Source organism: Aquila chrysaetos, chromosome 9, assembly GCF_900496995.4.
Source record: "Aquila chrysaetos chrysaetos chromosome 9, bAquChr1.4, whole genome shotgun sequence".
Taxonomy (NCBI): domain Eukaryota; kingdom Metazoa; phylum Chordata; class Aves; order Accipitriformes; family Accipitridae; genus Aquila; species Aquila chrysaetos.
In genome coordinates this window covers 44981540-44995220 of record NC_044012.1, presented here as the reverse complement: position 1 = coordinate 44995220, position 13681 = coordinate 44981540, and the positions used below count along the sequence as shown (strand labels likewise).

The 13681-nt window shown below is 47.2% G+C and overlaps 1 protein-coding gene across 1 annotated transcript; it reads left to right on the top strand.

Annotated features, from left to right (window-relative positions):
• The first annotated feature begins 30 nt into the window (after nt 1–30).
• LRRC74B (leucine rich repeat containing 74B) lies at nt 31–11337 on the top strand. The gene is made up of 9 exons (XM_030025763.2): nt 31–82; nt 337–479; nt 1839–1971; nt 3707–3913; nt 5950–6059; nt 6651–6766; nt 7451–7529; nt 7998–8093; nt 9581–11337. Exons 1-9 carry the CDS (start codon nt 31–33, stop codon nt 9752–9754), a joined length of 1110 nt encoding a protein of 369 aa, XP_029881623.2. The 3' UTR covers nt 9755–11337.
• The last annotated feature ends 2344 nt before the right edge of the window (nt 11338–13681 follow it).

The following is a 13681-nucleotide window of genomic DNA, read 5'->3' as shown; positions in this document are numbered from 1 at the left end:
GGCAACAGCGTGGCGGGCCCAGGGCCGGAGATGGCGGCGGTGTCGGGGGGCGGCGGGAGCGGCGCGGACGGGGGGAGCTCCGGTGCGGCGGGAGGGGGTCCCGCCGGCCGGGGTTGGCTGCGGCCCGGGCTCCGAGGGCTGTGTCCCCGGGGTGGGTCCAGTGGGATGCCGGGTTTGTCCCGCCGGTCGGGGGAGGCAGCGGCCTGGGCCTGGGCCCGGGCCCGGGCCTAGGCCGCGTCCCCGCCGTGGCGGTGTAGGAACAGCGACAACGCGGCGGGCGCTGGGGCTTCGTGGGAGCGCGCCGTGAAACTGTCCCCGACGCTCTTTTCCCCGCAGGCGAGGAGGACGCCGGCGGCTCGGCCGGAGAGAGCCGGTACCGGGCTGCATGCCGGGCCTGCGGCGTAACCCCGGCCTCCAGCCTCCTGCGGCGCACAGTGGGCCCCGTGCTCAGCCTGCGGCACCGTGGCCTGGGCCCGCGGGTGAGGGATGGCAGCACCGTCGCCCCGCGTGAGGGACACCCGCCGCGGGGCTCTGGGATGTCAGAGGGACTGCAGATCCTGTCAGCCGGCCGGGGCTGTCCTCTCTGTCACCCCGCCGTCACGCTTAGCTGTGGTCCCTCGCCAGAACCAGAAACCGGTGCAAACACCCCAACCCAGGGACTGTCGGTTTTGTCTTTCCCACTAACAAAAACATTGTTGTAACTCCTTCGGGTATCAAAGCAGTGCAAGCTTCACGTCAAGAACATGTCAAGCACCCTTTTCTGCCCGCCTTGCAGGCGGTTCAGATACCAGTTAGGGGCCAGTGTTATGCCACACGAGGTTTGGTGTTTGGCGGGCGGTGGGGATTTGTCAGCAGGTTGTTTTGCAGGGCTTGGGAATGGGAGTCATCTCCTTTCCCGGATGCAGGAGGGGAGGTGGGAGGATAGGATGTGCAGGTGTGTCATAACCCCTCTTCCGCCTTGGGTGGAGAATTTTTCCTGAGAGATTGTTGTCTGCCCTGGGGTACTCCACATTTTTTAAAATAATGTTTTTAGGAAGAAATTATAAAACTTTTGTACGTTCACGCATTGGTTCGTGTCAGGTAGTCCCACCCATGAAAGCTGCTTTCAGGGGGCATGGCATTTTGGAAATGTGTAGTTTAGACCATGAAAAGGGTGCAGCCTTTCATACTAATTTTTGGTGATAAACCTTTTTGTTCTGTTAAATTTATTTTATCTGGAATAGTTCTATGAGGTCCCTTCCAGTTCATTTTCCTGTGTCTGATATCCAAGGCTGGGGAAAATAATATGATTTTGCAGTACCTGTTGAGTAATTACAAGGTCACTGCCATACTTTTGTTTAACTGTAAATATTTTTTAAATTAAGAATTCCTCCTGACAGAGATCAGGATACTGGTGCAATACAGGCTTCTTAAATGTCGAGGTCAGGATTCAGAGCAGCTGTAAGTAAACTACAGGGGCGCTTACTATGGCTGTACTCACAGACTGCCAGGTAGAAGTGATGTCTGGAGAGGTACGTCAGCAGGCACAATGGGCCAGAACCTTTTCCTCTGCATCATGAATATTGACAGCAGAAGTATTTTTCATTGTTTTTAGGGAAGGAGAAATTAATTCTTTAATAATGTAAACGAAATATCTTAAACCGTATTCAGCATTTGCTTTTCCGGTATAGCTTTAAATGATTTTGAAAGGGGAATCTTTTTGCATGATTCTGCTGGTGGCTTTGTGAAATGCCCCTGCACCCTGCCACACTAAGGGAATCTGAAACAGAAACATCCACAAGAGCTTTGTGAACCCAGTGAAACTGTAAATGACCCATTTTGGTTTTTTTTTGTTGCAGGGTGCCAAGGCTTTAGCTCTTTCCTTGATGGTTGATACCTCTATCCTCATGTTAGACCTAAGTGACAACTGGCTGCAGGGAGAAGGGGCGGCTGCAATTGCAGAGATGCTGAAAGAAAACTGCTACATTTCAGGTTTGTATGCTCCCGTCTGCCATTCTGTGGTAGATGTGTTGCTCTAGAGGAGGAAGTTGTACTAGCCTCTTTGTGGATTTAACCAGTCCTGCTGTCATAGTGACTCTGTGTGTGTGAAGAGGTGCTGTTTGAACAGTGAGTGTTTAAAACTGTGCTGCTTCATCACCTTTCTTCACCTGTTTTCACAGCACTTTTACTTTTGTGAGGTTAGGATGCCACTAACTGGAGTCAGCCCAGTCTTGTTATTCCTGTGAAAGCCAGGAGAAGGAGCAAGTTTCTGCTTTGATTGTGGATCAGAAACATCCACCTGAAACTTAGGCTATTCAGAGGATGTTGTTAATAATGGTTAAGGGTTTGGAAGTTGAATTTGTGTGATCTGCATCTAAGAAAACAGGGCTTCTAAGTAGGGACAGGTGGAAGAGAAGCCCATCTAGAGTGAATCTGCAAGCCTCTGTTCTAGCAGCAGCACACATCTGCTCTTCATGGGACATTTCATGTGTCTAATACCTCTGTAGTATTAGACTAAAGACACTACAGATAGAGGGAGCAGAAGCAGAGCAGCGCTTCCTGAATTTAAGTCTCAGTCAGGCAGTGTTGTGTCTAGAGATCACGGTTTTAGTCCCTGCTTTTCCAGGGTCGATATTCCTGCCTTTCATAATTTAAGTAGCAACTCCCAGTTATACGTGGATAGGTTACCTGGGTTGTGGGTTACACGTGGCAGGGTCTTGTGCTGGCTCCGCAGAGCTGAGGTGCAGTGAAGGCAGTTCGGTGGGATACAGCTGGTTGTGTCAGCACGTAGCCAGAAGCACTAACAAGCCCTGCCAAACCTGAGGTTGTTAACGTGCAGAGACAGTCTAGGAGTCCCTGTGCTGTGCTTCTGTGTGAAGAGCGCAGAGCAGAGACCCAGAATGGGTCTGTGTGGAGCCCCTGTTGTGTCTCTGTGTCACATTTTCCAGCACTTGCATTAACCTCCTGTTTCAGTGTCTGAATCTCCAGGCCCCTGCTATGATACAGGCAGAACTTCGCTGTAAGTCATGCTGGTTGCTGCACTGAAGGATATATTTTATTCACAAAGAACAAGGTCAGTTTAGACAGCTGAGAACGCAACTCGTGTATAACTAAGGCAAGTCTAATCTGCTTTGTCAGGAGGTCATCATGGATGAAGGGGCAGGTTCTGTGCTGTGAAACCCCCATTAACGAGGGATTTCCTTATTTTTGTTTTCTAGTGGTTGGATTCAGTATTAGAGGTTTAGGGTTCTGTTACTTCTGTGCTAGGAAAATTCATTCTGTATGTAGGTGGGCAGACAAGTTCGTGCTTTCATATTTGGGTCTCAGTGTCTGTCTTCACATCCATTTGTGTTGTTACATTTAGCTTTGCTCTCTCTCTCAACCTACACTCTTTTTTTCCAGCCATGATGAGGAACCAAGAAACCCACTACAACTTTGCAGAGTGTAGGTTGTGCCTGGAGCAGGAAGCATGGATGTACAAGGAGTGCTTTTGTCTCATGTCCCATATTCATGTGGCAAAACTTGAATGAACCTATCTTAGGGACAGGCTGTGAATTAAAAAATGAAGTTCTGTTGTTCCCACTAAAATGCTGTGTTAGAGCAGATTTAGCCTTCTTATTTTTCAAGTCTGGCGCTGCTTCTGCCATTGCAGCATAGAGGTCAGGCACCTCCCTGGCATCTGATATGATACGATTTGGTGGTCTGATAATGTTTTTTCTTTCCCCAGCTGTTGATTTATCTGACAACAAATTAGGCATTGAAGGAGCTAAGGCCTTTTCTGCTATGCTTCTGGAAAATACTACAATTGTGTCCCTCCAGCTCTCAGGAAATGAATTTGATGATCATGCAGCGAAGTATTTAGCGGATGCCCTCACAGCAAACAGCAAAGTGGAAATTCTGGATTTGAGTTACAACATGTTTGGTGACAAAGCAGGTAAAGTGCTGTCTGTGCAGCTTGCACAGGGAAGGGTGCTGTGGCAGTTAGCAATGCAGCTTAATGAGTTGCTTGCCTGCCTTAGACCTTTGGGGAGCAGGGTTGGTTAATATCTTCAGTCACTTTAAAAGTATTTTTGGCTCTTTGTAGGCAAAACCAGTGTCAAGCTGTCATCATTCGTTCATCTTCATTCTCTGCCTCTTCATAAAGCATTGCAAGCTTTACCTCTTCTGTTTCTTTCCCTGTTCTTCCTAGTTCCCAAGTTCTGATGGTCTTCCTTTCACTGAACTATCATTTGCTTATTTTCTTCATCATTATTTCAGCTTTCACAGGTGTGTAAAATGCTTAATAAGAGCAGAAAAAAACCAGCAGAACGGAGTTTGCCAACAGTGCTTCTCTCTAGCTCCCTGTCACTGAGAGGTGATTGCAGGTGCCAAGGGGAGGGTGTGCAAGTGGAACAAGCAGGTGGTTGTGCTTCTCTGATACTCTGCCACCTTTGGCAGCTTGTGGTTTGGGGACTTCCTTTGCTTGTGACTTTGGCTATTTCTTTTCTTGTTGGTCTTGACCTTGTTAATGCATATTGCTCTTTTTCTTTGGCTCCTGATTTTTAAGCATACTGTTATTTAATCGTTACATCCTTGCATTCACAGCGCTCCTGTGGTGATGTGTGATGTGATGAAACCCAGTTATTGCTCCCTGGGCCTTAGTCTGTACTGGTTTCACCAGGCTCACTTGTGCTGGGCTGAAATCGCCCATCCTTTCTTCCTGACTGTTTACTTCTGCAGAACACTCCTCATGATGTCATTGCTAATCCCTGACTTTTCAACCTTTATGCTCATCTCCTTTTTGCACCTTACTGGCACATGCTTCATCTTCTCCATCTGTGGCTGTCCTTGGGCAACCCCAGCCATGTGTTCTGCTACTATCTCCAGGATGGAGATTCACAAATCTTCTCCCTACTCCTGGTCTCACCCTACAACTGTGCTCCAGATCCTTCCACTTCCAACACTGTCCATGATGGGTACACACTCAAAAAGAGCGATACTGAATTTTTTCTCTCCCATGCCACATCCCATGCCATCTGTCAGATCCACATTCTCCCCGGGTTGTGTCTTTCATGAAAAATTTACCATCTTCTGTTCATCCACTGCTTTACAACCCTTAGTCATCACACATCTCACCTGCTATAGCCTCCTCCTTGAAGATCCTCCATGTTTTCTGGCTCCCAAGAGAGGAAACAACTATAATCCTCATCAATTCTGGCCACCAGGAACACACCAGCCATTCAGTTGGTTCCCTCCCAGTTCTGTTCTGGTTTTTTCCTCATTTTTACTTTTGAAGGCTGCAATGGCTGCTTTTCTCTCCACCCCTATCCTGCTCACCTTCTGCTGCCTTTACAGTCAAACAGCTCTCCCCAGTCTTCTGGTCTTCAAGCATAGTAATGGCTTCCTTTTCTTCTGTGCTGGTTGACAACCTCATTTCTTTCCTGCCCCATTGGAAACGTGCAGAACACTTGCTGAGGAAACCTGTTCAGATTTTATAATGGCACAGGAGCTCTGGGACGGGTCAAAGAGAGAGCAGAGCTGGCTTCTCTGCCAGCAGAACAGACCAGCAGGCTTCAGTTGGCTGGAGGCCAGTGCTGGGGAAGGGTGAGAGACTCTGGGAAGCTACCTGGTTGCTTGGTGTCAGCTTTCAGGCTCACATCTGGCTGGAGAATGAGCCTGTGCAGTCAGGTCTCCATGCATGAGCAGCAGACCCTGGCTTTGTGATATGGTGATTGGATTTTCTCTCCCTCTTTGCTGCGTTTGCAACCTGTGGTCAGAGAACACATATGCTTTATTGTCCAGCAGCTTCTGCTTTGTGTTTATGGTAAATGAGGTATAAAAGAAAATAATATGTTGTAGTTTTAATTGCCTGCCTAGAGGTAATAGAGACAGTTGCAGAGAAATACCTAAACTAACCTGAGCTTCCTTTTAACTCTTAAACTTAATCCTTTTAACTCTTAAAACTGTTTGGCTTCATGTATTTTTTCTCAGGTGAAATTTTTGGAACGGCAATAGCAGAAAACATTGGATTAAAGGAACTTAAAATCAGCTGGAACCATTTCCATAGCCAAGGGGCAGCTGCCTTGGCCAAAGGCTTGGGGGTAGGAAATGTTTTTACTCCTGTTTTTAAATTCTGAGAACTCACATGAAGCTTTATCTGTTTAAATGAGCGTGAATGCCATAACGTGCTGTTTGCCTTGTGCCCTTGCCTGTCCAACAGCCATGTATGATCTGGGATCATATAAATCTTGGAACTAAGAGAGTAAAATCATCCATTGTCTATTGATCTATTGCATATGTTTTCATTTCTCTATTTCTAGTTCTTTCCCTTTTTAGAGTCAAAATTACTAGAATGAATGTTTTGAATTGTTTCATTTCACTTCAGATTCATAAATCAATACAGAAATTGTTTTGTAGTCTATATACAGTTTTTAGTCTACTAAAAGAAAACAGTCTCTCATTAAAATAAGAAACAGTTCTTCCAGCCTCTTAGGCTGAAAGGGGCCACTAAAGTAATTTAATTTCACCTCTTGTATAATGCAAATCACATGGGCCATCCAAGGACTAGTGGAGCAAGTCCCCAACTGCTTTTTGGACGGTACAAGGGATGGTAGTGCACAGGCAGGATATTTCTCCAAGGTTGAATCAAGTGACAGGGAGATTTTCAGCTGTGCATTTATGTCACACCACAGGCAAACATATACCTCAAAGTGCTGGATGTTTCCTACAATGGCTTTGGCAACAGTGGAGCAACTGCCTTGGGGGAGGCTCTTAAAGCCAACAACGTGCTGGAAGAGCTAAACGTTAGGTGAGACAAACTCTGGTCCTGCTGCACATTTCATCCCATTTTCCAGTGGTGGGCAAAGCCCGCAGCAGCCATTTGGATCTCCTACCTGCAGAGTGTGGTAGGTGCATAAGGCAGAGGGAGCGTTACAATATATTAGTGCTTCTGGTCTCATCCCAAAGCCCAATTCCTCTCCTTAAAATTGGGGTCACTTCCGAGGGGCTGTGGAAAATGTTACAGGATGCAGGGGAAGAGCATCTGGGGATTGCACAAGGCCTCTTAGGGGATGTTTAGGGGAGGAATCAAGGGTGAGGGAAGGAAATCAGGTGGTCTGGGGAGGAACAAGCATGGGAAAAGAGGGGGAATGTTGAGTGTTTCCGTCTGTGTTGATCTATGTGGCTGGCCATGTGCGTATCTTGCATACATTTGTGTCTGTGCCTATTAGAAATACACAGTCAGCCTCACTACTGGGGGCATGGAGCCATGCCAGCCTCACCTCTATCAGCCTCTGGGACTTGGCAACTCCTCACTGCTTCCAACCTCCCAAATACAATTGTTTAGTTGGAAGGAGCTGCCCTAAATTCCCTCTGGATATAACATGTTTTCAGTGCTGGGTGAAGCAGGAGGTTGCATATCCTTTGCCTGAGCAATGTAGATATGGAAAACCTGCAGCTCAGCATGTGAAGCATGCCTTTTATCTGTTTTTAGCAACAACCGTATTTCGGTGGAAGGAGCTCTGCACTTTTCAGGTGGCCTGAAAGGAAACAAGAGTCTGAAGAGACTTAATGTGAGTAACTTTTCCTAGGAAGGTATTGGAGCCTCTTATGCATATTTAAATATCACTGATGCATTTATGTCCTCGATTGGAACCCCTTAGAACAAATCCACAGCAAAATCAGGGAGCTGCTTGCCCCAGCCTGTCTTCTCCCATGCTTCCCTGGTTGCAGTATGCTCCCATTAAGACAGAGGACTTGTACTTGCACTTTCCTCAGTGAACAGATTTCTGTGAGCCTGCCACTGTGTGAACTGCAGCCTGTCTTGCAGCATGGATAGCATCCTATTTCTGCAACAGTAGTGTCCATCTTGGCATGGCAGGTGGCACTGGGATGGCTGCTTGAGAACCCTTGGCCCACTGTTACTGGCACTTGAAGTAAATCCTGCTGGTATCTTACCCACTGGGGACCACTGGTACTGTCAAGGGTCATACAAAAAAACCATGTCACACAGCCTCCTGCTGTTTCTCTTCTGACTGCAGATGACCAGAAATCCCATGCAAAGCGAAGGCTGCTGTGGGGTCCTCAAAGCTCTACAAGCAAATTCTGGCACTTGCATAGAGATCCTGGACTTGCCAGTAAGTGTCACACCAGAAAGAAGAGGGAAGGGAAGGCAGAGGTTGAATGCGTGATGTAGGAATAACAAAGGGCTGTTGGGGTGATTCTGGCTCTGGCATTGTTGCTGCCCAGTGAGGACTGTATATGAAGGGAATGGCCGCCCCACTTGAAAACATGGACACGTCTGTACGTGCCCAAGCCCCACTTTGTGTGTTTGCAGCAGCACCGAGGTGCATGAATGCAATGAACTGGGCATTGCTCAGGCTTTGGGCAGCAGCAGGGTATGGAAGAAGCAGGGCTCAGCCCTCAGTGCAAAGGTGCTGGGCACTGGGAGGAATCTGGCTGCCTGTGAATTCAGAAATTCTTTGGGAAACTTGAGCAATCTGCTCTGACAATGCAAATAATTTAGAAAGGATTTCTGTCCCATTTCTAATGAAGCTAAATGGCACTTCTGTGGCACAAGAACTTCCACTTGAACATCTACCCTGTTTGTGAACAGTGCCAGATCTGAGAAGGCAGCCTTCTGTCACCAGGTAGGTCCCAGCACAAGGCATCTCATACATCCTACCGAAGAGCATTACTTCTGGAACAGAGGCTCTGTCTGAGGCCAGTAGCCACTTAATGCCCTTAGGATCAATTAGGTAGCAATTACTTTTAATTTCTAAAAAGAGAAATCAGTTACTCGGTTGTTTATTGAAGAGGGATTTGTCTTGCTTAACTCATATACAATGTAGGTGACTATGTCTGAAGTGATTACACAAGATCTGTTCATAAATGGAGGTTTAATCTGGTATTTAAGGCAAAATGAACCACACCAAAGTGTAGGGGTCTGCTTTAGGATGAGGAGACTTGGACCTCAGCTCTGCTGACTGTATTGACTGTATCACCGTGGACTACATAGGGAGAGTGTGATGGTGAGCTCAGAGGAAAGAGTTGCCCTGCAGTCACCAGTGTTTAATCAGGTGGATCTTGTCCTTCATGACCCTTTGCTGTGAACAATCCAGATGTCTGCCCTACCACCTGATGATCCCTGAAATATTGAGCTTTCCTCTGTCATTCAGTGCCTGTCCCTTGTACCTCCTCCTCTCCAGCTGTTTTAACCTCTCTTCCTGTAGACCATTCTTTTGAGCTTACTATCCATCCTGGCATTGTCCTGACTTTCTCTCCAGGTCTTTTTTTATTTGTTTGTTTGTTTTCCACCTTTATCCACTTTATCTCACTGTCTTTGGCAGAGCTTGCATGAAAACCCTTATCTTCCTTTTATTTCTGTGCTGTTTCATCATCACTTTAGCTCTTCTGCTTCTTGCCTTGGGAGCAGGATGCTGCTGTTGAATCTCATACCTACCTGTAACGTGGTGGTGTTGGCTAGCAGCCCTGAATCTCGCAACCTTGTGTCAGAATTTTGTGTTTGGGTTAAGAGAGCACAGAATATATTGTAATATCTGTTTTCTGAGGGAGGGTAAATCATACCACATGCTTCCTTACCTATAGTGCTTTTCCCCTCTAGGACATCCCTGTGAACAAAGAGCTTGCAGAGCTGTGTGATGCTGTGAAAATACTCTTCCCAAATCTTCTCCTCAGATATGGTGGAAACATGAAGTTGCAGAGGAAAAGTCAGTTGAAGGCTGAGCTTCGGACTCAGCCCAAAGTGGTGGGTAATTCCCAGAATGCAGTGGCTTAACACGAGTCTCTTTGGGGCTGCTTCTTCAGCACCTCTGCCTAACACCCCAGTACCGCTCACCAAGCCCGTGACACAAGGATGTGCCAGGGCAGGGCTAAGGCGGGATCTGTGCAAATACTGGCTACTTCATCATTGCTGACACTTGGAAGTTTTTCTGTCTTTTCACTTTAAGTTTTCTGCTACAACCAGCTCTGAGTCTCTTCCAGCACATGCAAGAGCATCTTCATGGATGAGAGTCCAGGGGCTTCTTTTTAATCATCATCTTTGTGTGTAGGGCCATTTGTATGGTGGAATATCATATGCTGTAGCTGCTGCTGATGCTTGGATCCATAGCCTGCTGCAGTGGGTTCTGTGCAGCCTGAGAGTGTGCTTATTCTGCAGAAAGGAGAGTCCTATCCAGAGATGTGCTGTGAACAAATGCTTTCTGCCTTAGGCTTGTTCTTCTGTTACACAGCCAGGATTGCCTTTGCTGAATTGGCTGTCAGATGCATGGGTGATTCATTTTCAGCTGCTTACTACCACAGTTCCTTAGCCTTACAAGGAGCCCATGTTCTCCAGAGTAGAGCCCCTGTCCTGGGTCACGACTGGCATTATTTCCTGGATGCATGCTCTTGTTTTTGTCAGTCTTACGTAGGATGGATGCTACAAGTTGCCTGGAAATAGGACAGGCACTCAGTGGTAGCTCAGCAATGAGAACAGGACATGGGCTATAACTCTTTTCCCCTTCCTGGCGTGTTTTCTGTGGTCCTGGCGTAATCCAGTGGATCCTTGCTCCTTGAGGAGCTTTGGGCAGGAATCGTGTCTGTGCTTTAAGCAGCCTGGCTTAACTCTCCCTATCCTGGTCTCTGTGAAGAAGTGGTTTCTTGCAGCAGTTTCTTGCAGTTTGGGAGAGGGGCTGAGGCTGGTCACACAAGCAGCTCTGGACGTCTGGCTTGCGTGGAGGTGCAAGCAACTCTGCCCCACACTCAGAGGGCAGCAAACCCCAGCGGTGTTGCAGTGCTGCCTTAACCTAGCTGTGGCTATACACAAATAATTGCCTTTCATTCCCTGAAGGTTGGCAGACATCATTTGTAAAGTGCATATAGCAATCTTGGCTTTATCTGTGGCTCCAGCTAGGCAAGCCTGGTCTGTCCCCAGGCATGTTGGCATGCACTGGTTTTGATTTCCTCTTTCACTGACACACCAACCGATGAGGTCTGGGGACGTCCAGGCAGTGCTCTCCTGTAAGGTGGTGGTGACACCTCCCTGAGAAGGCAGCTTGCAAAGGTGGGGGCCAAAATTCAAGACAGCTTCTGCCAGTCTTCTTCCAGCGTAGCTGGCTGGTGCCCTGTGTTTTGGCTTATGCTTTTTTCCCTATATCAGAAGCATTATAATCCCCTTGCTCACTTTTGTGTTTCATTTATCTAATAAAAGTGCCTACCAGTGAAACTGTGCTTAGTGTTAGTTCTCAGCAGAAGATGAGGTTTAGCCTCTTTATTTGAAAATAACTCTATGCAGTTATGATTTACCTAATGGAGTCTGTCCTGTAAATGTGCAAATTATTTTACAGTTATGTATCTAATAAATAATGTCTGTGCCTCGGACTCACACTTGCCTGTTCACGCCATTTGGAAAGGTCTCTTGCCTGTTGTAAGGTCTGTAAATCTGGGTTGTTTCTAGAAATTTCAGAACCATCCTGACACCCCCCTCGATCTCAAGATGAAAAATTTGTGTATTGAACACAAAAGCTGTTACGGGGCTTGATGTAAATCAGTATAAGTACTTATATTTTAAAATATTTAGTCACCAGTTACTGTTTCTCTTATGTCCTTTGCCCCTAGCCCTTCCTGTGGTCTCCAAAGAAGAGAGGCAAATTAAAACCATATTAAAAAATAAGGTGGGTAAAAAATTCTTACACACCAAGTCTGTCCTTATTCACCAGCTGGTGTAACTAGAGAAGATCCACTTGCCCCTGCCTTGACATATGGATTCATTAGTCACTGGAGTCAGAGCTGGGTGTTTTTAAGCTCAATAAATCTATCAACGTACCATTTGGGAACCTAAAAATACCAGGTGAGCCAGCAGTGTTTTACAGGGTAATGTAACTGGGATATATATGTTGAACATTCAGTTGTCCTGCGGGTTTGATGAGAGCAGGAGGTGGCTGTGGAAAACTGAGCATTTGCCTGCTCCGTGCGCAGGCAGGGTTTGCCCTCCTGGAAGGCTGCAGGGAGAAGGGGAAACAGGCAGCCGGAGCTTGCCTGCAGGAGGTTTTGTGCGTGAAGCCGTAGGGATTTGCTGTGCTTTGGCAGCTGCTACAAAAGGTTGTGGGAATTAACATGTGGAGAGTTATACTGAGTGCTGTATTTCCATTATACTGAAATATTAGTTATTCCCAATTTACCTGGCAATCTTGCCAGCTGGTATTGGTATTTCTCTTGCCTCCAAACTCAGTTGTGTTCTCTTTCAGGTTGGGAACTAATCTTGGAATAACTCACCAGAAGATTTGTTGAGTCCCTGTTCGTGATGTCACTTCCAGTACTGAGCCATTTTTTTTTTTTGTCTGAGAGTTATTTCAATTACTTGTTCCTTTTTGGTTTCTTCACAAAACTGCCAGGTAGCAGTTGGATGCCTTGTGGAAGGTACTATAGTACAACAGCACTGCTTCCTCTTTCCAAGCTCCTGTCCCCATCAAAGCACAGAGGTTACACAAATCCATATTAATTGCCACTAATGATATTTTTTCCTTAATTCTTGAGCAGCTCTCATTTTGATCAGTGTGCTTTACAGGCATTGAATTTCCTCACACCCCTTCACCTTTTTGAAGGATCAGCTGGCTTGTTTTTCTGCAGTGCTCTGGGTCTTCTCTAGCTGCCTGATTGTTTCTGGAAAATGAGCATTAATGCTCCAGGGAAGCTTGCTGCCTAATTCCACGTGAAACTCTTCTGGTGCAAGTTACACAGGTGATCACAAAAGTTTTAGCTATAGTAGCTATTAGTAAGCATCATTGGGAGGCAGAGCTGGGGCAGCAACATGACTCCTAGCTTCTCCCCCAGCACAGAAGATAAGTTTTTCATGAGCATGTTCATCTCCTTTATGATACTGAGTGTGCTGCCGTGCAAAAAGGTGCTTTGGCTCTTGTCCCAGCAAGGATTGGGGCCCATGGTGTTTGGTGATGCCCCAAAGTGCTTCCAGTCCAGTGAGGGAAGCCTAGGCAGGTGGGATCGCAAGGAACCAGCTATCCTCGCTCCAGAGGAGCAGCTCACTGCGGCCCATTCCTGACAGCATCTGATGGACGTTTCATAACCTCTCAGGCAAAGCTGTCATTGCCATGCGGAAGCGTTTCTAGTCTCTTACCTAAATCTCCATCACGACAGTTTAAGTCCATTGCTTCTTGCCTTGTCTCCTGTGCACGTGGTGAAGATTTAGTCTCCTTACTTTTGTGGCTGTGCGGTTGGAGACTGGCCCATCTGCCGTCAGAAAGGAACCTCTGCTGCTGGGATGGGACCACATCGTTCATGCATACGCTTATACAACTCATTAGAAAATGTCTGCACCGCGTGGCGAGGCAGGGAAGAGCTGTGGCCTCAAAGCAGCCTGGTTGCAGGGACTGCTGAGACACGGGCTGCTGAAACACGAGCACAAGCACTCCTGTAATGCTTTGGGTACCCCGGTGCTCAGTATGCTGGCTGCTGGCCTGACCGCCGGCGCTTGGTGGAGGGACGAGGGGACAACACGACCCAGGGTTTGTGCCATCTTTTAATGCCCTGCCGTTCTCCAGCCGGTGGAAGGAGCAGATACACTGCTGCTGGTGTCTCAGGGATGAAGAAGCGCGGTGCTTACCTCATCCTCTGTCTGTATCTGCAGGAGGAGGAGGGGAGGATCGCAGGGGATAATGAGAGGATTACTTACAGCCAGCCTTAAACGAGCCCTGCAGCTTGTCTGTGC

Coding starts and splice junctions, on each gene's coding strand:
- LRRC74B (XM_030025763.2), top strand. CDS start 31: ATGGCGGCGGTGTCGGGGGGCGGCGGGAGCGGCGCGGACGGGGGGAGC. Junction 83..336: donor CGCGGACGGGGGGAGCTCCG/GTGCGGCGGGAG, acceptor TTTTCCCCGCAG/GCGAGGAGGACGCCGGCGGC. Junction 6,060..6,650: donor CCTTGGCCAAAGGCTTGGGG/GTAGGAAATGTT, acceptor GTCACACCACAG/GCAAACATATACCTCAAAGT.